The 25,108-nt window shown below is 38.0% G+C and overlaps 1 protein-coding gene across 1 annotated transcript; it reads left to right on the forward strand.

Annotated features, from left to right (window-relative positions):
- Nucleotides 1-191: 191 nt before the first annotated feature.
- Nucleotides 192-4,359, forward strand: LOC131042593 (uncharacterized). Its single transcript, XM_057975904.2, has 2 exons — nt 192-934; nt 2,987-4,359. Exons 1-2 carry the CDS (start codon nt 544-546, stop codon nt 4,081-4,083), a joined length of 1,488 nt encoding a protein of 495 aa, XP_057831887.1. The 5' UTR covers nt 192-543; the 3' UTR covers nt 4,084-4,359.
- The last annotated feature ends 20,749 nt before the right edge of the window (nt 4,360-25,108 follow it).

A 25,108-nucleotide genomic window follows, 5' to 3' on the forward strand; every position in this document is an offset into this window, starting at 1 on the left:
TAATGTTTTAGTGAATAATGATTAAGAAAATATCATTTGCTGACCATTTCCGTTCCGTTTGTCCCCGCTCGGTCTTCTCAATAATGTCAGAATTTATCTAAGTTTGTCTCTAATGGGATTCTGTGTCGTGTCCAAACAGCGTAAAAGGATCGAAATTGTTTTTCCAGCAAATAATTTACTCCACTAATTCTGAGGATGTACTTATCTGACTAAATTTGATAAGACTATGTCATAACAACTATTCTAGAGTGGAGTAGAAGAGATAAAATACCTTTTTGCAGAAGTCTTGTGAGGATTACACATGGCGAGGCAAATGGATAATCACAACAGGTAATGACGTTTATCTATTAACAAACAGAAGATTTTTGCAGACAAACAGAATAAATTAGTATATTTTGAAGCAAGGAAGGAATTGTACCTTGTTAGGGTTTGAACAAGCAGTTTGCGTGGAAAGGGCAGATCTGCAAAAGATTTCAAAAGAGATTCTCTTTTTCTTTCGGTGCAAATCAAAAGGAATTTGTGTTCATATATAATTTTTCATCCATGAAGAGGAATGGAAGCATTATTATTTGCAGAGAAAGCAGATCCATGGCGTCGCTGAGCCAAATAATCAAGGAAGATCGTCATCCGGTATGGCTGGTAGACGCCCTAATTCTTTCTGCAGTGGCTTACAGCAGAAACCCTCAGGAGGAGCTCTCTATTCTCGACGGGGAGCTCGGCCTCCCTAAGACCGCAAAGTACCAGTTTTTCGCAGAAGAGGAGCTGCGAAATGAGGGTTTCGGGAGCAGCAAACAGGTTCTGCTGGTCGTGAAAAGCCTAGCCTGCGGTCACATGATAGTCGCCTGCAGAGGCACCACGGGATTTTTGGACGCCCTTACGGATCTCAATATGATGCAGAGGTCTATGAGCCTGGGCGTAGGAGCTGCGCATGCAGGTCATCTATTTCATTCTCTGCCTTTGTTATTCATTACTGAGTGTTTTTACAAGTTTTAAGTTTTATTTTGAAGTTTCTTTCGTTTCTGTTTTGTTAGAGAATCGACCAGGGTTTCGAACATTCTGAGGGGTTTTTGTTTGTTGTTTTTTGGTCGAATTAGTTCGGATTCGAACGCGAGACCTCCGTTAAACTCGCATAAGGCATTTTGCATCCAGCATTCTCTATCCACATTTGATTGTATTTATTAATTAATTGAAATATTAATTAATAAATATAATCAGAATGTGGATGACAATGATCTCATTGTATAGAATTTTTTGATATTTGATTGTATTTATTAATTAATTGATCAGAATGTGGATGACAATGATTTCATTGTATAGAATTTTAGAATTTTTTGTATCAATATTTGAAATCACTTTTTCATTCATGATAGGATGATGATAAAATCATCCAGAGATGATAATAAAGAGAGCTGAAGGCTGAAAAAAATTCAGCTCTTTTTACCATGCAATGATGGATCAAGGAGTGGGATGGGATGGGATGGGATGGGATGGGATGGGATGGGAACAGTTGATGCAAAAAATTATAATCTATGATTGTGAAAACTTAATATTATTAGATAATAATTTTATTAAATTAATTTTATTATAATTTTTTTTTGAAATATTGATAAATTTTTTGTTATGAACTATCAAAAAATTACATCAAAAAATATTAGAGTCTATAAATTTCCAGAGTTTGATCATTTGTACAATGATTTCTAATGCAAAAATAAAGCATAGACACTTGAATCCAAAAATCATTGTGTAAATTATTAAAATAGTTTTAATTAAAAAATAATTGAAGTATTTAGAAATTGGTATTACAGTGTAACGAAGGTGTATTTATTTTAATTAAAAGTTATCCATGATTAAAAAAGGTAAGAAATTTGAACTTTGGAGATATACTATCATAATTGTCATTTGAATTTTACATAGTAGATTATATCTAAATTAAAAATACACCTTCTGTTGTATAAATAAAAAATTGTTCTTTGATTAAATTGAAAATTTAGGATACTTGAACTTGAATTTTGGTAGATTGCATAATTCAGAAACATATCAACATCATTATTAATAGAATTTTATGGAAAGAATTATAATAATAGAAAGATCATATACATAAATAAGAAATAGTCCTTTAACTAAACTAACAATAAAAAAAAATTTAAAATTGATACATAATATTGTAAAAAATATACTATTACAATAAAACTACAACACTTAAATAAAAATAAACAGAAATTTGTAAAATGAAAATCTATTGTATATTTTTTATCATTTTAATATATTCAGAATTTTTTTAAAATCTTCATTATAACTGAAATTCAAAACTTACAAATTTTGGATTCAATTGTTGAGCTTGTTTCATTCAATAGTTGTAATAACATTTGTTGATTTAATGTCCACTATTTTTAACAATATTACACCAATATTTGTAACTTTTAAAGTTGTTAGTGTAGATGATAAGTAGCAATCATACAACCATAATTGAATGAAATGTATCACTTAGATCTAAAAAGCAACAAATCATGTGATGTCACATCAACAGACCAATAAAACATGACTTTGTACTCTTGATCTAAAAAACAGCAAATCATGTGATGTCACATCAATGCATCAATAAAACATGACTTTGTACTCTTGATCTAAAAAAGCAACAAATCTTAAATTATCAAGTCAATGCTCCAACATAATTCTTAGTCTCTCTTTATTTTTTATTTTGTTTCAATTTTTGGACAATTCAAAGAAAAATACATTGATATGACATTATCAAATGTAATCTGAAAGCTTAATTTTAAGAAAAAAAAAAACTTACCAAATAAACCGAACTGATGTAAAAAGTTAAATTGATTTAAAATAAAAAAAATTAGAAACAATTTTTCATTTGCCTTCTGAACTGTTGTGGGACTTGAACTATCAAGAGCCTTTGTGACTAAAACATTTTAACATAGCCTTGTCAAGATCAGGATGTCACTCATTTTCTCTACCGTTTGCCAATATGCAACAGGTTTCCTGGACAGAGCAAAAAGCATTCCGTTGAAGTACTTCAGAAGGTTATTAATAAGAGGCGAAAACGTGGTTCTAACGGGGCACTCTTTAGGAGGCGCCGTGGCATCGTTACTAACACTACGATTGCTAGAAATAACGCCACGGTGGTGCCACGAGCAACTACAGTGCTACACATTTGGGTGCCCTTTTTTCGCAGACTCAGCCCTAGCAAAGCACATTAACAAACGCTACAAAAAGCACTTCGTTCACATCGTCTCCAGGAATGACATAGTCCCCAAAGTAATGCCAGTAGCACACGCTCTTTACACATTGTGGGCGGGCCTAGCGGCGGGCCCGCTAGAGGATTTGTTTAACGTGGCGCGGCTAGGGCTTTTTATAATGCAGGCGGTGCTCAAGGTATTGAAGCGGCGCAATGATACTTTGGGGGCAGCTACGGTGGCCACTCAGGCCGCATCGTGGCTTCCGTGGCTGGCACGTGGCTTGGTCCACCGCCTATTAGCCTTAGCCTTGTCAATGCGATCCGGCTCTGGCTACACTTTTGCCGGACAAATGGTTCTTCTCGACGCCGAGAAGAGTCTTGAGGAAGAAGAGATGCTCTGTGACACCACCCCTGAAGATGACATAGAAAGGCACTTGACTTTGAAGCTTACCCATGTTTCCATGGATGGAATGAAGGAGCACAGCCTGCTTAGCTATATTGATAGCGTGTTTTCTATTTCACAATCAGATGAGCCTGAATATGGGTCACCTTTGGAAGTCCATAGGACCGCCCTCAATGTGACCAGTGGCAGAGAAATAGACGATCAGATTCGGTCACCGAAGCTTAGTAAACTGAAAAATGTATTGAAGAAAAGGGAGAAGAAGCCTAAGGCTTTTAGAAGCAAGGTTGCTTGCTTGATCTTTGCTCGGCGAATGCAGGAGACTTCGCCTATAATTCTCAAGAGGAAGAAAAACCAGAAGAAGAGATTGGTGGGTGTTTTGGGCGAATGTATTGGGAAGTTGGGAAGATTTGCACAGAGGTGGAATACTCTGTTTCTGGCATCTTCTCTTTATTACGTGGTCCGGCATTTTCGTAGATTCCTGCCATTAAAGTGATAAATATGTTTTATATACGGTTGCTTGGTGTATGCCCTGGCGTGATATGCTCTGCATTTGAAGACCCGGTGTGGGTTCAATTCAAGGTGGACAACGATTGTACAAAAACCTGATTGTTTGTTCCAAATTCTTTTCACATGGGTGGGCTCTGGAACAAAACCCATGGATAATTTAAATTGTAAGAAAAAAAATTCTGGATGATTTATTTTAAAATGTAACAATGAATCTCCCCGCTTTCTGCTCTGGGTTAATTTAAAGTACGATATTTTTTCTCTTTCTTCAGTTTTATTATCTTGATGATAAACAAATGAGACATAGTTAACTAGAAACTATTCATACTTATTATTATGGAATGTGGAAATCTAATTAATGTCTTTAATTCTATCAAATCTTATTTTATAACTTAGTTGTCTTCACATTTTTATTTTCAATGCATAGAGAGTAAAGGCGAAAATTACATATTTGTTGAAGAAAAAGTTGTGTAAATTTATAAAATTAAAATAAATGTGTTTATGTGTGTGTAAATTACTTATTAACATGATCAAATATTGTATTGTTGTCAAGAAAAGCCTATCTGTTCTATACAATTTTGGCATCTAAGTAATGATCTTGTAGTAGTCTAGAAGCACTTGGGTGATGTTTGCACAACTAAAAATGAAAAATATCAAAATTCCAAATTTTTTGTATTTTTCTATTTTTTAGTAAATCACATTTTCGAAGGCCTAAAGATAATCTTTAGTCCCTTGAAAATGGATTGTTAAAGGAATCATTTCCAAGGGACTAAAACTAGATCTATTTGAGACCTTTTCAACGGCTCTAGATAGTTGAAAGACATGTCACCAAACGATAAAAGCAAAAGAAAACAACACTTGACACCAACACACAATGAAATCCTCAAGCTATTTGTGTTTCTTGCCACGCATGCTAACATGTTTGACTTGGTCACAATGTTGTCATCTTGATAAAAAACAGATCATGTTGAAAACAATGTTTCTACCAAAGTCTGCTGAAAGATTTGATGTTGTTTTGAACTGCTCTGACTCTTTAACCATTACCTGGTTATATCTCAAAAATTCATCCATCATAGACAAAAGTTCACAACCTGTGACCCTTTGCAACATTGCTTCCATATTGGGTGATGGATAGTTATCTTTCAATGAAGGATCCACATGTTAGCAAGTCAAACATGCTAATGACTACGCATGTTGAAATTTCATCTAACTTACTAGAAGTTATGATGTCACTAAGTTGGGGTACCAAAATAAATATATTTTCCAAAAACATTAAATAAGTTAGTCATTTTGTCTCTATCCAACTACCCATTTTGAATTTAAAGATGTGGTGACCTTTGACATTCCATGCAAATGTATAAATATTAGTTTTAAAGTGAATAAAGATAACTTTTGGAGACAAACATCTCTTAACGAGTTTGTCATGTTTTGCATATTTTAACAATACTATAGATTCTTCACTAGGTATCAATACCTATTTTTTTATAGGAATCTTGATCAATTAATAACAACCATACAAAAAAGAATCTAGCACTCAAAAGATGGCTCTTCGGCCTCCCTCCAACGGCTCCTTCGCCTCCCTCCAACGGCTCTCCCGCCTCCCTCTTTTTGAATGCCCTTGGTTCTAATACGGATGTTTGGGGCTTTGCTCCCCCCCCCTTCCTTGCACGGGGTCCTCGGCTCGTACGGTCCATGCTACTGTTGTTTGGTCGGCGACCCCTTTGGCGATTGTTGATGCGCCTGGTGTTGCATCCACCACCCCACCCCACCCCCCCCACCCCGGTTCTGCGGTTGTAGATCCTGCTATTATCGGCTCTCTAGCTTTTAGGGAAACGACCTTGCCGCCTGCCGCTGATGTTGTTGGTCATTTGCCCAAACCTGTTGGTAAGCATAGCTTTTTTCATGTGGCCAGATCTTCTGCCCAACCCTCTAAGGGGGTCCATCCTCTCCCTTGTGCGAAATCCTCCCCTGTGGTGGTTTGCGAACAGGATGTTGTGGACATCATTGGGTTTTACTAGCGTTGTGCTTTGGTGTACATATTCTTTGGGCTCTGGCCTTCCCTACCAGACCTTCACCGTTGGGTAAGTGACTCTTGGTGGCCTTTGGTTGCTATCAATATCAAGCTTTTTCCCTGTGCTAAAGGATTTTTTATTTCTTTCGCTAATAAGGATTTGATTTTGAGCAAGCTATGGGCTTGGGGAGTACACTCCCTCTCCATCAAGCCTTGGACAACCTCTTTCAACCCTTTCACTGAACCACTTAATATGCATCCAGTTTGGGTTTGGCTCATCAATCTCCCTCTTCATTTCTGGGAGCACTCTTGCTATGAGGCGATCGGTAACTCTATTGATCATTTCCTCAAGGTCGATGATGCTACGTCCTCAATGGAACATACCACCTTTGCATGCATTCTTATTGATATCGACATCTTTGCCCCTCTCCCAGGTGATGTGGTTCTTATGGTGAGGGATAGGCCTTGGTCACAACTGCTGGATTTCAAAGGCCTCCCCTTTCGATGTAGAAGATGCTTCTCTACTGGCCATCTTGCTTCGGGTTGCTCTTCTCCACAACACAAAGGGGTTTCTACCTGGTAGACGAATGCTACTGCTAACCACTTAACAGTTAATGCTACATATTTTGTGTCTATTGGCTCCTCCCATGAGGATGATGTCGTGCCCCCCACGACTCCTCTTGCTCCTATTGATGTCTTTGTGGCTTCATCTCTGGAGGCCCCCACTTCTGCTTCTCCTATCTTACAGCCCTCCTCTGCTGTTGGATCTGCTTCTGCTACTACTGTTTTGTCACAACCTGTTGTTGTTGTTGTTTTGCAACCCCCTACGACCCTCTTCTAGCCTTCTACTTTCACCGATGTTGTTGACCCTACAGGGGCCCTTCCGGTGGATCTTAGCATTGCCTGGTCTGTGGTTGCTCGCAGGCATAAGGGGAAATCTTCTCCCTTGCCCCATACCCCCCCTCGTGGGGGTTTGGGTGGCCCGTCCCCCCCTTGAGTGGGGTTTGTTCCCTGGTTGGTTAGGTTCATGTGTTTGTTCCTTTCCGCCTTTGGGTTGTGGTTCTCTTCCAACATCATCTCTCTTGATGTTCTTTTTTGCTAAGGGTCAACGCCCTAGTTAACGCTACTTTTTTAATCAAAAACAACCATACAATCTCTCATCAATTGAAAACTTTCAACAATGCATTCGAGCAACACCAAAGCAAGTAACTCAACATAATTATTAGACCATGTCTCAATCAATTTTGAATTATATAAAATGTTTTTAATTCAGGTATAATACGCCTCAAACATTGTAGACCCCATAAGAAACTTGGCATGACTAATCAAAATACCCTTGTAGAAATGTCTTATCCATCACCTTATTGAGAATTCTTTCAACCTTTAAAATAGATGTTTGTTTCAAACCATCAAAGACATAATTGATATAGATAGTGATCTAATAAGATAAAATATAACAGTTATTCAATTTTTTTCTAGTTGTATCCCCTTGCCAAAATAAAAGTTAATGCCCTAAATCTTTTCAATTATTTAACCTCAAACCAATATAACAAGCAATTAATTACAAGTGTGTTTCTTCACAAAGAGAAAAACATACAAACTCAAAGAGAACAACTAGCTCAACCCAAATAAATTAATTTTAGTAGTGCTTAACTAGATGTTCAACCATTCCTATAACCTCCTTACACAAAGCATGGCCTTTCCATCATCTTCTTTGAATTGAATACCAAGTCAACACTTTATTATTAAGAGCAAGACACATAAATGTTATTATTTTTAAATGAGCCTTGACCTTTCAAATTACTTTCCACCAGATGACATGTTTGCATTAAACAACAAAGAACGTGGCTTTATAGTCAAGTTTTACAACAAAATCCTCATCATCGGTTTTTTTATCACAATAATTCATCCATTATCTCATCTCCAAGTCTCGCATGTTTTCTTATTCAAAGAACAAAATAATCATTGCACAACACTCATCATGACCAACAAACTTCAAACAATTAGCCCACATCCTTCCTTGCGACAAAATAGTGGCAAATGCACAATTGACAATAAACGATAGCATAGTGCATATCCCAAATTATGTGCCTAAAGTGAGGCTATGAAGAAGCCAAAAGAGAGTTCCCACTCTCAAACCAAGGATCGATCCCAATTCTAACATTACCACCATTATCGAATTTCCAAACTGACACTATGTAAGAACCTCAAAAGGCTCTCAACTCTAACAATTGAAGTTTAGTTGAACCTATTGCATTTTTAAGTTTGTTCTATGCAAAAAAATTTTAAAGCAAGTATACTTTAACCATTACAAGCTCAAAAAGCAACTATAGGGAAGCGCTAGAAATCAATTCTAATTTAGTAATAAACTCATCAAACCCTTGTTACATTTATTCAACCTTTATTTACCGTCAATACATAAACAAACAATAAAAGATAGGAACTGAAAAATACCAAGAATTTCTGGGAACCATCATTTCTTCCTTGCTGGTCATACACAGTCCATTAGGACAGCATGTTGTAACTAACTCCAGACTGACCTGAACAACTTGCATGATAGCTCAATGGATACCTCCAGGCTAGGCGCACCTTCTCCTTATTTTATTTATTTTTTGGATTCCTCCAACATGCAAATCACAGACCCTTAGGTGATTGGCACTACTCCCTAGGCAGTCGTACATCCACCAATAAATATCTCCTCTGGGTACCTTTGTTTCCCTGTTTGCTGCTGCAACAAAATACTAATGAATAATGGTGCCTTTTTGACTAGGTCCCTGAATGAAACCAACTGTAAGAGCAAGATCAACTGATATTTCATAGCCTCTGATGTTGTTGTACAAGAATCCCACGTTTTCCTGTATCGATACCTTTGATCACTGCAGAAGAATCTTCTGCTGAAACCCTTGGCCAAAACTCCTCTCAGAGCTCCAAACAAAATATCAAACCTTAGCATAATCAAAAGAAGACCCAAAATCTTCTTTTATCTCCTCTTCTTAGGGTTTGGCACGATTTTCAAGAAAGGTACAATTTTGGCATTAAATGAAATTCTTAACTTTTATTACTTATTTTTTACTATTGAAATATAAAAAAAAATTCACTTTCAATTTAATATAAAAATTGGCCCCATCTGATGAGAAATAGACCCTCACTCAAGTTATAACTTAAAGTGACTTTTAAAACATTAAAACATTAAAGTTTGCCATTTAATATTTAATTAGAGTAATTAAATATTAATATCTCTCTAAGCATCCATCAAAATTGCCTGTCGTCAGAACTGGAGACTGCCAAACCATACTCTGCCCCTACCCAACCCACTAGCTATAAATAGCAGGACTACAAAAAATAGAAAGTACCTCAACCAAAGTCCTGGAGACCCCAAATGAAAGCCAGTCCTAGAGTGATTACTCTGAAGATGAAGAACAAACTTCGAAGGACCCTCTAACTAACCTCATCAGCCTACAAGGGTCAGTGATAGGCTAATCTACTCAGGTGACAGATGTCAACTAGAAGGAGACATCACAGTCCACCCCTCCTAAAATTGCTTGTCCTCAAGCAATCTCAACACTGGATGCTGTAAAATCTCCTCGCTCTCCCATGTAGCATCCTCTACCGGCAAATCCTTCCATTTCACCAAGTACTCTGTGATAGTGCATCTCCTGAAATTCCTCCCTGAACTCAATGATAGCCTCAGGTACGAGTATCAACTTCCCCTCATCATCTAGGGGTGGTAAAACCGTGGAAGGTACAATACGGTGTCCCAACACCTTTTTGAGACATGACATGTGAAACACATTGTGTACTCTACTATTTGTCGGTAAATCCAACTCATAAGCCACCTCACCTATGCGCCTGGTCACTCTGAAAGGGCCATAATATCATGGCTTGAGTTTTTCTACTCCACTCCTCTTGAGAGTAGACTGTCGATAAGGCTACAACATCAAATACACCATGTCTCCTACCTCAAATGACCTCTCTGTCCTTTTTTGATCAGCATATTGTTTTTGTTGATTCTGTGCCTTGGCTATATTTTCCTTAAGAGTCTTCACAATGTCCTGGCTCTCCTATATCATGTCTCCCGCACTAGGCACTCTATTGTCACTCAACAATAAGTCAATGAAACTAGGAGGCTCATACCCGTACAGTGTTGTAAATGGTGACATCCGAATAGACATGTGGTGCGTGGTATTGTAACAATACTCACAAAGGTAAATCCACTTCACCCACGCCTTTTGTTGCCTTTAAATATAGTTCTTGAGGTATCCCTCCACCCATTTGTTAACTATCTCAGTCTGTCCATCAGTCTAGGGGTGGTAACTGGTGCTCGGTGTAAGCTCGGTCCCACAGAGTCTAAAGAGCTCCTGCCAAAAGTGGCTCAAAAATCGAGTGTCCCTATCACTGACAATAGTCTGAGGCAAGCCATGTAATTTGAATACCTCTCTGAAAAACAACTTTGCTACCTGAATAGATGAATAAGTGGTGGTGATCAAATAGAAGTGGGCATACTTCGTCAAACGATCCACAACCACAAATATGCAATCACGTCCTTGTGCTCTCAGCAACCCTGTGATGAAATCCATAGACAAACATTCCCACTTCCTGTCAGGGATTGGAAGTGGCTGAAGTAAACCAGTAGGGTATGTATGCTCCTGTTTATTCTGCTGACAAACAGGGTACTCTCTAACATACTATAGAACATCTGCCTTGAGCCCTTTCCAAGTGAAGCGCTCACGAACCTATCTATAGGTTTTGAAAAACCCGAGATGTCCTGTCATTGGTTCATCATGAAAGAACCGTAGTACCCTACTCCTCAACTCTAATCTTGGGATCAAGTACACTCTGCCCTTGTAAATGATCAAGTCATTTACAACTGTATACATGTTGTCCACTACTGATCCCTCTATCAAACCTACAGCCCAGCTATCTTTTGCATACTCTGCCGATATAAGATGTTGCTAGTCCTTCGCTATCTGGACCATAGAACTCAGGTGGGGAGGGTGTGATAATGCATCTGCAACTACATTTTGTGTGCCTTTGATATAGGAAATATCAAAGTTATAAGCCTGAAGTTTGTTGACCCACTTCTATTGCCTGTCATTTAAGTCACGCTGCCGAAGGAAATGTCTCAAACTATTGTGGTCAGTCTTAATGCAAAACTTGTTGCCCACTAAGTATTGTCTAAACTTAGCCAGTGCATGCATTATAGCCAACATTTCCTTATCATAAATGTTGTAACTCCTCTCAGGTCCACGTAGTTTCCTGCTCTCGTATGCAATAGGGTGGTTGTCCTGCATAAGCACCGCACCAATGCCCTCACCAGAGGCATCACATTGTAACTCAAATGACTTCGAGAAGTCAGGTGTAGCAAGTACTGGACATGAAGTCATGAGCTCCTTGAACCTATCAAAACACTCCTGGGCCTCAGGAGTCCATAAGAAGGCACCCTTCTTCATCAAGTCTGTCAAAGGTGTTGCATGGCGTGAATAACCGTTAACAAAACAGCGATAGAAACCACATAGGCGCAAAAAACCATGCATCTGAGTAAGGTTCACAGGAGTAGGCCAATCTACAATAGCACAGATCTTCTCTGGATCCATCCGCACTCCCTCTACACTAATAATATGGCCTAAGTAAAATAACTCGGTCATTCCAAGGTCACATTTGGATTCCTTGGCATACAAGGACTCCCTATCTAGAATGCTCAAAACTGTATCTAAGTGACTGAGGTGCTCCTCCCAAGTGTGACTATAAATCAGTATATCATCAAAGAACACCAATATTGATTTCCTCAACTGATGTCGAAAGACTTTGTTCATTGTGGACTGGAAGGTAGCAGGTGCATTGGTTAGCCCAAATGGCATAACCACAAACTCAAAATGTCCATAATGACAACGAAAAGTTGTCTTCTCGATATCCTGCTCGCAAACACTAATCTGGTGATAGCCTGATCTCAAATCAATCTTTGAAAAATAACAGGCACCATGTAACTCATTTATGAGCTCATCAATACGTGGAATGGGATATTTGTCTTTGATCGTCCGCTTATTAAGGACCCTATAATCAATACACATCCGCAATGTGCCATCCTTCTTCTTAACCAAAACAACTGAAGAAGCAAAGGGGGACTTACTAGGCCGAATGTGTCCCATAGCCAAAAGCTCATGTATGGTTTTATCTATTTCATCTTTCAGGCGCTTTAGATGTCTATATGGAGTAATCATCACTGGCTTCGCACCCTCCTCTAGCTCAATGATGTGCTCAAAACCCCTATCTGGTGGCCTCCCTGATGGTATGTCACTGAAAACCTTATTATGTGTGGTTCTTAGTATCTAAATGTCAGGATGGTATTCAACTTTCTGAGCATCCTGTTGTATGGGCATGATCATACATTTTGTTGCCCACTCAGTTTGATCATGGCGTACAACCCTCTCCATCCGCCTGAGTGTAATCATCCTGAAGTTGTTGTCCTTAATAGCTTTCAGCACATGTGTCTTCCCATCAACAATGAAAGACATCTCCATCTCCTGGAAGTCAAGTGTAAACTTGCCTAGCTCGTGCAACCACCTCATACCAAGGACCAAATCCGTATCTCCCATCTGAACCACATAGAAATCAGTTTTAAACTCATAATTGTTTACACGCAATGGGAGTTGTGTAATCATCCTATTACACTTTAAAGTGTAACCATCTGCCACCCTCACACGGATGCCCTCAAACTCCTCCGTTTGGATTCCTCTCTTCTCCACTAACCTGGCATCAATAAAGTTATGTGTGGCTCCGGTATGCAGTAGGGTAATAAATTTCTAACCAGCAAGTACTCCTCCCATTCTAAATGACCCTTCCTGCTGAATACTCATGAGAAGTGCCTCCTTAAGGTGTTCATCACCTTCTGCATCCATCTTGTCAAGTCTTGGAGGACCCTGTGTGTCATTTTCAGCCTCTAAATCATCATAACCAACAAGCTAACCTTCATGATCAAATTCTGAATCTTCATAATATGCCCACATTACTCTATTTGCCTTGCCCTTAGGCCTCAAAGGACAGTCATGATTGGTGTCATATGGACCCTTGTAATAAAAACATAGTTTCTTCTATCTTAAGTCGTTGAGTGTCTCACGATCTAAGGGGGGGCTGTTGGTTTCGGTTTGTAATCATTTCTAAAGTCTAATTTTTCTTTCCCTTTGCTGAAATTCCTACTATCTTTGAAAGATGTTGACCCCTTTGACCCAAATTTATTCTGAGTAGTTGTCACGTCCATACTTCATGCCATTTTAATGGCAAGTAGAAGTGTTGGGGGATCAAATGCCTTTACCCAACCTCTTAGAGGCTCCATGAGTCCCTCTATAAACAAAACTACTAACCGCTGATTTGACATGTTATTTACCATGCACGACAGTTTCAAAAACTCTGAAACATATGCCTTCAAGTTTCCTGTTTGTTTTAGCTGTGCTAACTCCTAGAAGTAAGACTTAGGATCTTTCCTATCAAACCTTTCTACTAACAAATCAGCAAACTCCTGGTAGGTGGTAATCTAATCATGTTGGAGAGTGATGAGTCTATTATGCCACCACTCATGTGCAGTACCGTCCAAGTGTAAGGTTGCAAACTTAATCGCATCCATTTCAGTCATGGGTCTCAGTGTGAAGTATGTATCCAGTTTATGGATCTAGGATCTAGTTGTAACTACACCCCTACCATCATAATGAGGTAGAGTGAGCTTTCTCGTGGCAAACTCAAGATCTCTATGTTGGAAACGTGGCCTCCTTTCTTGCCTGTTTCTCTCTACTTCCCATTTTTGCCTCATGAACTGATCAAAATTCAGATTTTGCCTAACAGCAGGGGGAAGAAGACTCCACTTATCATGTATCGTCATAACATTATCAACAAAGATAGGCTCCGCCTTAGCTCTAGCAACATCCTCGGGTTCTTTTGCCAAGAAATTAGGCCTAGAAGGCCTGTCAACTGTGCGTGTAACTGCCCTGTGAGGTCTAGGAATATTAGCTACACTCCTATTATCCTTTGGTTCTTGATTATTTCAGTTTGGAGGATTCATACGCTCCATCGTGGTGGTGAGTGCCTGTAAAGCCTGAGCAACCTGCTGCTGCCCTGTAGCCATAGTCCTGAAAAACTCTCTAGTCTCTTCATCCTCAGTTTTGTGGCCTCTAGGTGGGCTACCTGTATGCCTTTCACCCATAGTACCTAACTACCTGTCAAGACTCTGTTCTCCTTCAAGGAGGGCCCTACTGTGTGTGTAGTACCTGTATGAACCCGTTTCCTGTGACTGCATGTAATTGCTAAACCCTTAGGATGGCAGGATTTAGCTTTGATACCACTGGAAGAACCTCAAAAGGCCCTCAACTTTGAAAATTGAAGTTTAGTTGAACCTATTGCATTTTTAAGTTTGTTCTATGCAATTTTTTTGAACAAGTATACTTTAACCATTACAAGCTCAAAAGGCAACTATAGGGAAGTGCTAGAAATCAATTCTAATTCAGTAATAAACTGATCAAACCCTTGTTACATTTATTCAACCTTTCTTTACCCTCAATACATAAATAGACAATAAAAGATAGTGTGAGATTTTGCCAAGATCAAGAGGCAATGGAAAGTACAAATAAGAGAGACAAAATACTGATCAACTCGATCATCAATCGTTGTTGTTTATATATTGAATATGAGCCTGCTTATATAGGTAAGGCTATATAGATATGTGAGCACACAAACATGACATGTGGCTCAATAAGAAACAAGGGTAGGTAGGAGAAACAATATAATATTCCACATGAGGTGGATCACCCACTGAATGTGGGGTGTAACAACAAGATCAACACCATAAAAGGTGGAAATTCTCCTACACACACTATCCCAATAGGGCACAAACACCCAAGTGTCTCATACCCAAACTACTATGAAATGCATTTCCTAAGTAAACTTAAGTAAGGTGTAATAATATCCATGATGAATAATTATTTACACCAACACCCCTCCTTAAGTGCAACTTAGAGGAATGCACTAAAGTCTACAATGCAACTAAGCAATGCAAGATGGTTCCCGGCTACGAGGCCATGTTAGGTACCCATGTACAAATGCAAATGCATGAAAACCAATGCAAGGAAATCTCTCACAAAGCGAGGAAAGAGAGAAAAACCCAATGGGAAAAAACCCTCCCCCAAAAGAGAGATGAAAACTAGATACAAAGAAATCTCATAGAAGTATGTGAAGGACAAAACCCCATGTGAGGAAAAGTCCCCCCCATATGAGAGAAGAAGAAGAGAGACTAGGAAGCCCCCCCTCATTCTGGAATCTGCACCAATGATAAAAGCTCGAAGATGAATGAAGAAACTACTCCATGAATGTCGAACCGCATTCCTCCCCTTAGGAAGAAACAAAACCAAAGGTGTATCCAAAAAGTCTCCCCAACCATGAAGGGAAGATGAAGAAAAAATACTCATGATGAAAGGAATCTCTGAAAACTGCTCAAGTGTCCCCATGTCAATGCTGAAAGGTACCCCCTCCAAAGGTGGTAAACTGTGCCACACTGCTAAAAAAGGCACTCCAAGATCTAGTGGAGATGAATGTAGAACAATATCCAAAGACTCATATGTCTCCTCAAAAGATAAAGAGACCTCCTCCAAGTGTTGCACAAAAATATCCACAATCATGTCAACCTCTAAAGATTGATCATGTAGAGAATGCACAAGAGGGTCAAAGTTATCCCTCACAACAATCAACGAAGGATCATCTTCATCAAAGAGAAAATGAATGTCATGAATGGTGTCTCCCACATTTTCAATGTAGGAGTCCACAAACAAACCTGCAATGTCTGTCAAGTAGGCATCCCAATCAACTGAAGCTCGAAGACATGAAATATCCTACTGCACTGAATCATAAGAAGGCAAAATTGTGGCACTAGCTGCATCATTAGGTGCAATAGGTGGTGTGATATCAATAGAAGGAGATGAAATGCAAGGCTCAAGAACGGGGTCACATGTGAGAATCCCCAAGTTCAAATGACCAAAGTTCTCCTCAAAATCTGAATCATCAACATAGGAAGAATCAACCTCATCAAGAGGACCAAAAACTGAAAAAGAGTACAACCGAGATGCATGATCAACCACCCCAGTCGCAATGATAGCTCCACTCTCCAAGTCTCTAATGATAACTTAATCAGGCGTGAACTCCACAGTTTTCCTAATTGCCCCATGTGTGATTTGAAAGATAGAAAGAAGATTATTTGTCAAGTGGGGTACACACAACACATCATTGAACGAGTTATCCCCAATGGCAATAGATCCTTTCCCAATCACATCCATGTATGTATGATTGCCCATCAAAATCTGTGGCATGTGGCAAGGCTCAAATGTAGAAAACATAGACTGCGAATATGCCATATGATGAGAAGCCCCTAAATCTAGAAGCCATCTCTTTATCATGACTTGTAGTACCACAAAGAGCTTGTCCCTTTCCTTTATCTGTCTCAAAAGAGTGATCCTTTCCTTTATCCTTGGAAGAAGAAGCCGATGTAGACATTCTAGAAGGTAGGTTGATTCTATTCTTCTCAAGAAGATTCTTCAACTCATCAATACCCTTCTTATAGCAATGATGTTCATCATGTCCTAACTTCTTGCAACATCCACAAAAAAGATTGTCCTTATATGATATCCTCTTAGGTGAGAATGGTGAATCACCTTGTTGTGGAGAGGGAGATTGTGCTCCATCTTGTTGTGGTTTAGACTTAGGTTGCTTTTGATTCTTGCCTTTTCCTTGATTACTTTGATTCCCTTTGTTAGCCACCAAAGCTTGTGACTTTGAAGATTTGAGAATCCCCATCGTGGTCAACTTAGATTGCTCAAGTATCAACATCTCCGTGAATGAATCAAATGAGGGAGAAGTGTATGAGGAACCTTGAGCTAACCTATGGGTGTGAAAGCTAGATACAAAGGCTGCATACTCTGAAGGAAGTTTGTCCAACAAGTTATAAACCAATTGAGCATCATTTTTGTCAATTCCACAATCCCTTAGCTTTTCTCTTAGCTCAGTTGCTTTTGTGACATAATCTTGGATTGTATCAAAATCCTTGGGATCCAAAGTTGTGAGTTCACTATCAATCTTGTAACCCTTAATCTCATCAACTTGACCATAAAATTTCTTTAAAATATCCCAAGCCTCTTTAATTGTTGTACACTTATCAATGTGAAAAATGAGGTCATCTGATACATACTTTCTAAGAGTTCCAAGTGCCATAGCATTCTTAGTAAGCCATTCAATTTGAGCATTAGGATCAACCTTAGGATTAGGTGGTGTTGTAATAGTTTCATTTACATAATGAATGAGTCCTTTTTCCATTAGTTTACTCCATGCCTTAATTTTCCATGATGCATAATTATGAGGAGTTAAAAGTGGAAATTTAGGAGAACCCATAGCACCAAAATGAAAAAACACAAGATAGAGAGAGGCACAATCACACAAGACACCCCCCCCAAAATACTCAATCAAGAAACCCCCCCAAAATGGTCATTTTAGCACTTTATACTTAGTGCATATACAATGGGCCACTTGCAAAACAAGGCAAAGTGGACTTCTGATTTCAATTTACAACTTCTCAAAATGAGATCTAAGAGACTTCAACAAATACTGCTAGTGATCTAAACTGAGATCCAAGCAAAAGGCAAGTACCAAATATGCCAAAAATGGCCAAATATTGAAAGTACAATTTCTACTTAAAATCATTGCAAACAGATGGCAGATTATGAAAGTAGATGAAAAAAAATGGCACCTGAAAAGGAGTCTATATGAGCCCAAACGAAGCCTCCAAAGTTGCAAAAATTAGGATTTCACGATTTCTGCAAAACCTGTATCCAAAAATCAGAAAACTCCTATACCACTATACAGATCATGAAATCTACCCCAAAACAAAAAAAAATGCTCGAAAAAACGAGTCTGGATGAGTGAGATATCGCTATTTGAAAAATTCCTGCAAAATTATAATTTCTAGAAAATTTTTGTCGCAGCGTCAAACTTCAAATGCCTCTAGATTTGGCCTCTGAAGTCCGATTTGGATGAAACAAAAGGCAAAACTGACTTTCTTGGACCTCCTCAATCCAATGGTAACCTCAATTTCGACCCATCAAGGTTCAATAAAAACCTGCAATAGAAAGATCCAAAATGCAAACGCCAAATAGCATCAAATTTCTCTCAATTAGCAAACCAATGACACTCTGATGGCTCTGATACCATGTGAGATTTTGCCAAGATCAAGAGGCAATGGAAAGCAAAAATAAGAGAGACAAAATATATGATAGAAATAAACTGTATTCTATCAAGATGAAAATATTGATCAACTGGATCATCAATCGTTGTTGTTTATACAATGAATATGAGCCTGCTTATATAGGCAAGGCTATATGGATATGTGAGCACACAAACATGACATGTGGCTCAATCAAAAACAAGGGTAGGTAGGAAATAGGTGTGGGTAGGTAGGAGAAACAATATAATATTCCACATGAGGTGGACCACCCACTAAATGTGGGGTGTAACAACAAGATCAACACCATAAAAGGTGGAAATTCTCCTACACACACTATCCCAATGTGGCACAAACACCCAAGTGTCTCATACCCAAACTACTATGAAATGCATTTCCTAAGTAAACTTAAGTAAGGTGTAATAATATCCATGATGAATAATTATTTACACTAATAGATAGGAACTGAAAAATACCAAGAATTTCTGGGAACCCTTATTTCTTCCTTGTTGGTCATACACAGTCCATTAGGACAGCATGTTGTAACTCACTCCAGACTGACCCGAACAACTTGCATGATAGCTTAATGGAAAACCCACGCTAGGTGCACCTTCTCCTTATTTTATTTATTTTTTGGATTCCTCTAGCATGCAAATCGCAGACCCTTAGGTGATTGGCGCTACTTCCCAGGTAGTCGTACAACCACCAATAAATATCTCATCTAGGTACCTTTGTTTCCCTGTTTGTTGCTGCAACAAAATACTGATGAATAACGGTGCCTTTCTGACTAATAAGCACAAACTTGGTCCCTGAATGAAACCAATTGTAAGAGCAAGATCAACTGATATTTCACAGCCTCTGATGTTGTTGTACAAGAATCCCACGTTTTCCTATACTGATACCTTTGATCACTGTAGAAGAATCTTCTGTTGAAACCCTTGGCCAAAACTCCTCTAAGAGCTCCAAACAAAATATTAAAACTTAGCATAATAAAAAGAAGACCAAAAATCTTCTTTTATCTCCTCCTCTTAGGGTTTGGCATGATTTTCAAGAAAGGTACAATTTTGGCATTAAATGAAATTCTTAACTTTTATTATTTATTTTTACTATTGAAATATAAAAAATAAATCACTTTCAATTTAATATAAAAATTGGCCCCATCTGATGAGAAATAGACCCTCACTTAAGTTATAGCTTAAAGTGACTTTTAAAACATTAAAAAATTAAAGTTTGCCATTTAATATTTAATTAGAGTAATTAAATATTACTATCTCTCTAAGTATCCATCAGAATTGTCTGCCATCACAACTAGAGACTATCAAACCATACTCTGCCCCTACCCAACCCACTAGCTATAAATAGCAGGACTACTAAAAATAGAAAGTACCTCAACCAAAGTCCTGGAGACCCCAAACGAAAGCCAGTCCTGGAGTGTTTACTCTAAAGATGAAGAACAAACTCCGAAGGACCCTCTAACCAACCTCATCAGCCTATGAGGGTCAGTGATAGGCTAATCTACTCAGCTGACAGATGTCAACTAGAAGGGGACATCACACACTAACAAGTGGAAAATCTAATACCATAGTCTTTGAAAATAATTGAGTCATTGCTAATTATTTTATTTAGTCTAATCAACTCAATAATAGTAAAATGAATAATATATTTTTCATCAGCATCCTTCTTCTGTAAATTATGTTAAGTAATAAATCTCCATAAACTCCTAGTAGCCATGGCTCAACCATAAAATTTATATTTTTTAAACCCCCAACTTCCTCCATCTTTAGGTTTAAAATTATTATTCCAACTAGCCAAAACTATTTGATTGCTACTCATAAATAAGAATTTATTATAAGACTACCATAAATAAGATCAATCTACCTCCTAAAGATAACCATCTATTGCACCACACATGGATACATTTGACAATCTTAAATTGCCATTCCCTAGTCGTATTTAACATAATCATTTCACTTCAAAAAGAACCCCAAGTGTTTTTTGTCATCTAAAGTAGAAACTTGGTAAAATTAAGAAATTGCACAATATGGCTTTCCTCATCCTTGGCTAAAATGTTACATGGGGACCAAAAAGTGTCTACTCCACTTTCTAATCTAATCCAAGGCAAAATGCGAGCTGACCAAGCCTTTCACTACCAAGCCATAATGCAAGCAAATTATAATTTGCTTGTGTTTTGAAGGAGAATTTTGTTTAGCTTCCCATATTTGCCTACATCTCAAACTCAATCAAATGATCGAAATATATACATGAAATATAGCATTTAAGTACAAGTCACATTTCAATATGCCTTTTACTTTCTATACTTTAAGTTATATTTCATGTATATATTGGCATGATGTTTGAGAGTGTAAATTCAAATCTCTAGGAATTATAATGTAGATTTTAGGTTTTAGATCTTATCACTTTTCATGCTTAATCAAATTTTAGTAATTAGTAGGGTCTTATCAACATTCTGTCACTCTTTATCTCGCTCTATTTGTCTCCCCCGTGCTCTAAACCTATTTCTCCCCCTACCACTCTCATGATCCCCTCCTCTCTCTATCTCACTCTCTCCTCTCTCTCTCAAGCTCTAAATTTTATAATTTTTTAAATAGTCAAATTTTAGTATTTGGAAGGCCCTTATCACCATTCTCTTTGTGTGTCTCACTCTCTTTGTCTTCTTGGAGCTATATAGAGCTCTATCTCTATCATTATCACTTTCCCTCTCCCTCCCTTCTACATCTCTCTCTCACTTTCTCCCCTAGCTCTCTAGCTCTTTGTCACCATTCTCTCTCTCTCTCTCTCTCTCTCTCTCTCTCTCTCTCTCTCTCTCTCTCTATCTCTCTCTCTCTCTCTCTCTCTCCTCTCTCTCTCTCTCTCTCTCCATTCTCTCACTTTATCTCCCTATTTACCTCTCCCATCCACCTCTACCTCCCTCCCCTTCTCTCTTTCTTTGTCCCTCACTCTCTCCCTACTCTATTTATATTTCTCTTTAGATCTTTAGCTCTATCTCCCCCCCACCTCTCTCTCTCTCTCTCTCTCTCTCTCTCTCTCTCTACATACCTCTCCCTCCTCCATTCTCTCACTTTATCTCCCTATTTACTTCTCTCATCCACCTCTACCTCCCTCCCCTTCTCTCTTTGTTTGTCCCTCACTCTCTCCCTACTCTATTTATCTTTCTCTTTAGATCTTTAGCTCTATCTCCCCTCTCCCTCTAACTACATTCTCTCTCTCTCTCTCTCTCTCTCTCTCTCTCTCTCTCTCTCTCTCTCTCTCTCTCTCTCTCTCTCTCTCTCTCTCTCTCTCTCTCTCTCTCTCTCTCTCTCTCTCTCTCTCTCTCTCTCTCTAAATATGTCTACCTACCTCTCTCTCACTCTCCTTCCCTAACTACTTATATTTATCTCTCCTCCCCCTCTCTCTCTAAATACCTTTCCCTCCCTCCCTCCTCTCTCTCACTCCCTCTATTGCTCCCCCCCTCTCTCTTCCTCTCTCTCCCTCCCTCTTTTCATGCCTCCCTCTCTCTCTCTTTAATTGTAGTTTAGAGTGTATATGGTATAAGGTTTTGGTTTTAGGGATAAGGGTAAGGTCAAGGTTATAATGTTTATTGGTGAGGGTATAAGGTATAGGGCTTAGGGTTGATGGTATAAGGTATAGATTTGAGGGTGTAGGGTTTAGGGTTGAGGGTATTCAATATAGGGTCAAGGGTATAGGGTTTATGATTGAGGGTATAAGGTTTACCATTTAGGAGAGAGAGAGAGAGAGAGAGAGATAGTAGGGAGGGAGTGACATAAAGAGAGGGAGAGGGGGAGGGAGGTAGAGGTAGGTAAGAGAGGCAAATAAGGAGAGAAAGAGAGAGGATGGAGGGAGAGAGATGTATGTAGAGGGAGAGGGAGAGAGGTAGTGAGGTAGAGATAAGTGGCAAGAGAGAGAGAGAGGGGGGGAGGGGGGAGATAAAGACAAGTAGAAAGAAAAGGAGAGAGATAGAGAGAAATTGAGAGGGAAGGGGTGAAGGGAGGGAGAGAGAGGTATGTAGAGAGAGAGAGAGAGAGAGAGAGAGAGAGAGAGAGAGAGAGAGAGAGAGAGAGAGAGAGAGAGAGAAGGAGAGGTACATAGAGAAATAAAGGTAGGGAGAGAGTGATGGGGACATTTTTAGAGAGGAAGATGAAAGATAGAACTAAGTAGAGAGAGAGGTAAGGAGGGAGAGAGGGGTGAGATAGAAAGGAGAGACAGTGCAAAACTATAAAGAGAGGGAGAGGGTGGAGATTTAATGGTGATAGAGAGGTATAGAGATAGGTCTAGAGCTAGGGGGAGGATGAGATAGAGAGAGGTAGAAAGGAGAGAGAGGGAGAGGGAGATAGAGAGAGGTAGAGAGGAGGGTGGAGGGAAAGTGATAGGAGGAGATATAGATCTAGAAATCAAGGGAGATAAATAGAGTGAGATACAGAGAGTGAGAGAATACTAATAGGAGCCTACTAATTATTGAAATTTGACTAAGTTTGATAAATTTATAAGATCTTCTAAAACCTAGAATTTACATTATAGCTCCTATAGATCTAAAATTACTCCCAAATATCTTGCCAATATGTACATGAAATATAACTTAAAGTATAAAAATTTTGATATGTCTTTCTTCATTTCTTACCTCACATGTTAGATTTCATGTATATATTTAGATCAATTAATTAAGTGAGAGATGTAGGCAAAGATGAACGAAAATTAAGGGAGAGATGTTCCCTCTTCATCATAATGCAAGTGTGTTATAATGTGCTCATGTTTGTGTCTCCCCTGGGAATTTCCAACCATTTGAGTTTAATATGCCTTGGTTGTCTAAAGAATTCGATGACTATTTGAAAACCTAAAGATGCGTTTTTTCAAATTGTAAAAAAAATTTACACATTTTCGTGTGTGCTCTCCATCAGGTTTGCACGTGTTTCAATGCAAAGTTAAAAAATACCACAATGACATTAAGCTCTCTCATAGTTGTCAAACATGTAGCTTTTTTCTTGTTTTGAGTATGTTATGTATTCACCTTTATTTTATTTTTTTCAAAAACTAATGTGTGGTATTTTGGGCATACATTTTTACATGTTCATCAAATTATAAAACTGTAGGCATATAAAATGGTCAACGCTTGCGACACCATACTTTAACATGTTTGTGTGACCTTCTTTTAGGGTTTTCACATCTTCCTAACATTTATTTTATGTCACCCTTTTGATCTTTTTCATTTGTCAACATCTTGTCATTCCTCTGCACTTATTTCCTATTTGGTTTCAATTCTCTCACTTTTGAATTAGGTCTTGCCTTGATATCATCTTTGAATTGTAATCATTGGTCATGATCAATTTGTCATTTCAATTGGACATCATCAATCCTAATTGGTGTCAAATTAGGGTTTTGTCCTAGATTCCAATCATTTTCAATCAAGCTTCAATCATCTTTGATCAATTGTCAATCAATTTGGATATCTTTTCAATCTTCAATTATCAGTTTACTCGTCAATTTCGATCAATTTGTCATTGGTCTTTTGTCATTCGACCTTCATCAAGTCAACTTTTTAATCAATCTTTGATCGATTTGTCATCGATCTCAATCTATCATCAATTCTCATCACTTTTGGATCAATTAGTCATTAATCCTTATCAATGGTCATCTATCAATTTGATCCTTTTGTCAATTTTGATCAATTTGTCATTGATCTTTGTCAATCAGTCAATTGTCGGCTTATTATCAATTATCAAATCATCATCATTTATCCTTTTCATCATGATCAATATCATGCATTTATTGCTTCAATTCTATCTTGGCCTAATTCATTTCCGAAGTCTCCTAAGGTTTTGTGATTTAATCATTTAATCCTACTAACATGTCTTCTCTCTAGGTTAAAAAAACTTATTTATTTATCCTAAGTCTCTCATGTTGCAATTGAATAAATCATTTAATTGGCTAATAAATGAAATTAGATAATTTTTAATTTCCTAATTTTCCCTAATTCTCCATTTTTCCCTTTTTCCACTTAATTTTGTTAATTTTTGAATTTAAATTCTCACTAATTTTCCCCTATTTCGTTCCCCTTTTTGTGCTCAATGGTGTCATAAATCATGAGGCTATTTTCTCTCCAATATGTCATTCAATCGATGAGCTATTATTTCTCTCGATTTGTCATAAATTAAACGATTATTTCTTCTTCTAATCATGTCATAATTGACTTGCATAAATTCCTCTCAATTTGTCATTTTTGTACATAGCAACTTGTCATGAATTTTTGGCATCCAATTTATCATAATAATGCCAAAATTTCCTATTTGTTGCACTTTTTGAATTTTCATCAATTGGTCTATAAATTGAGCACTCCTTTCTCAATCAAAACTAACCACGCTTCTAGTACTCTTATTTTGTCGACTTCACATCTTTGCAATCTTGCTTTCAATCATACTTGCATCTTTGTAGGTGAGATCCACAAAGTCCTATTTGAAGGTGAAAGAATCTCAATGCATAATTATAGAGGAGACATTTGTTTTTGTGATGGTTTGCATTTGTTTTAATTGTCTTATCTTCATAGGTCTATTGAGTGTATTAGGATTTATTTCATTGCAATTTAGGTTTGTGGTTGCCTAGTTATATTGCTTTGATTCTTTTTTCCCGAATTCTTAGTTACAAAAACAAATTACATTTTTAGAAACTAGACTCCATTTTGCACATATTAAAAAAATAGATTTTTGATTAATTTTCAAAAAATTTAGGGAGAGCATACTCAATTTTTCG

Source organism: Cryptomeria japonica, chromosome 2 (genome assembly GCF_030272615.1).
Source record: "Cryptomeria japonica chromosome 2, Sugi_1.0, whole genome shotgun sequence".
NCBI lineage: Eukaryota > Viridiplantae > Streptophyta > Pinopsida > Cupressales > Cupressaceae > Cryptomeria > Cryptomeria japonica.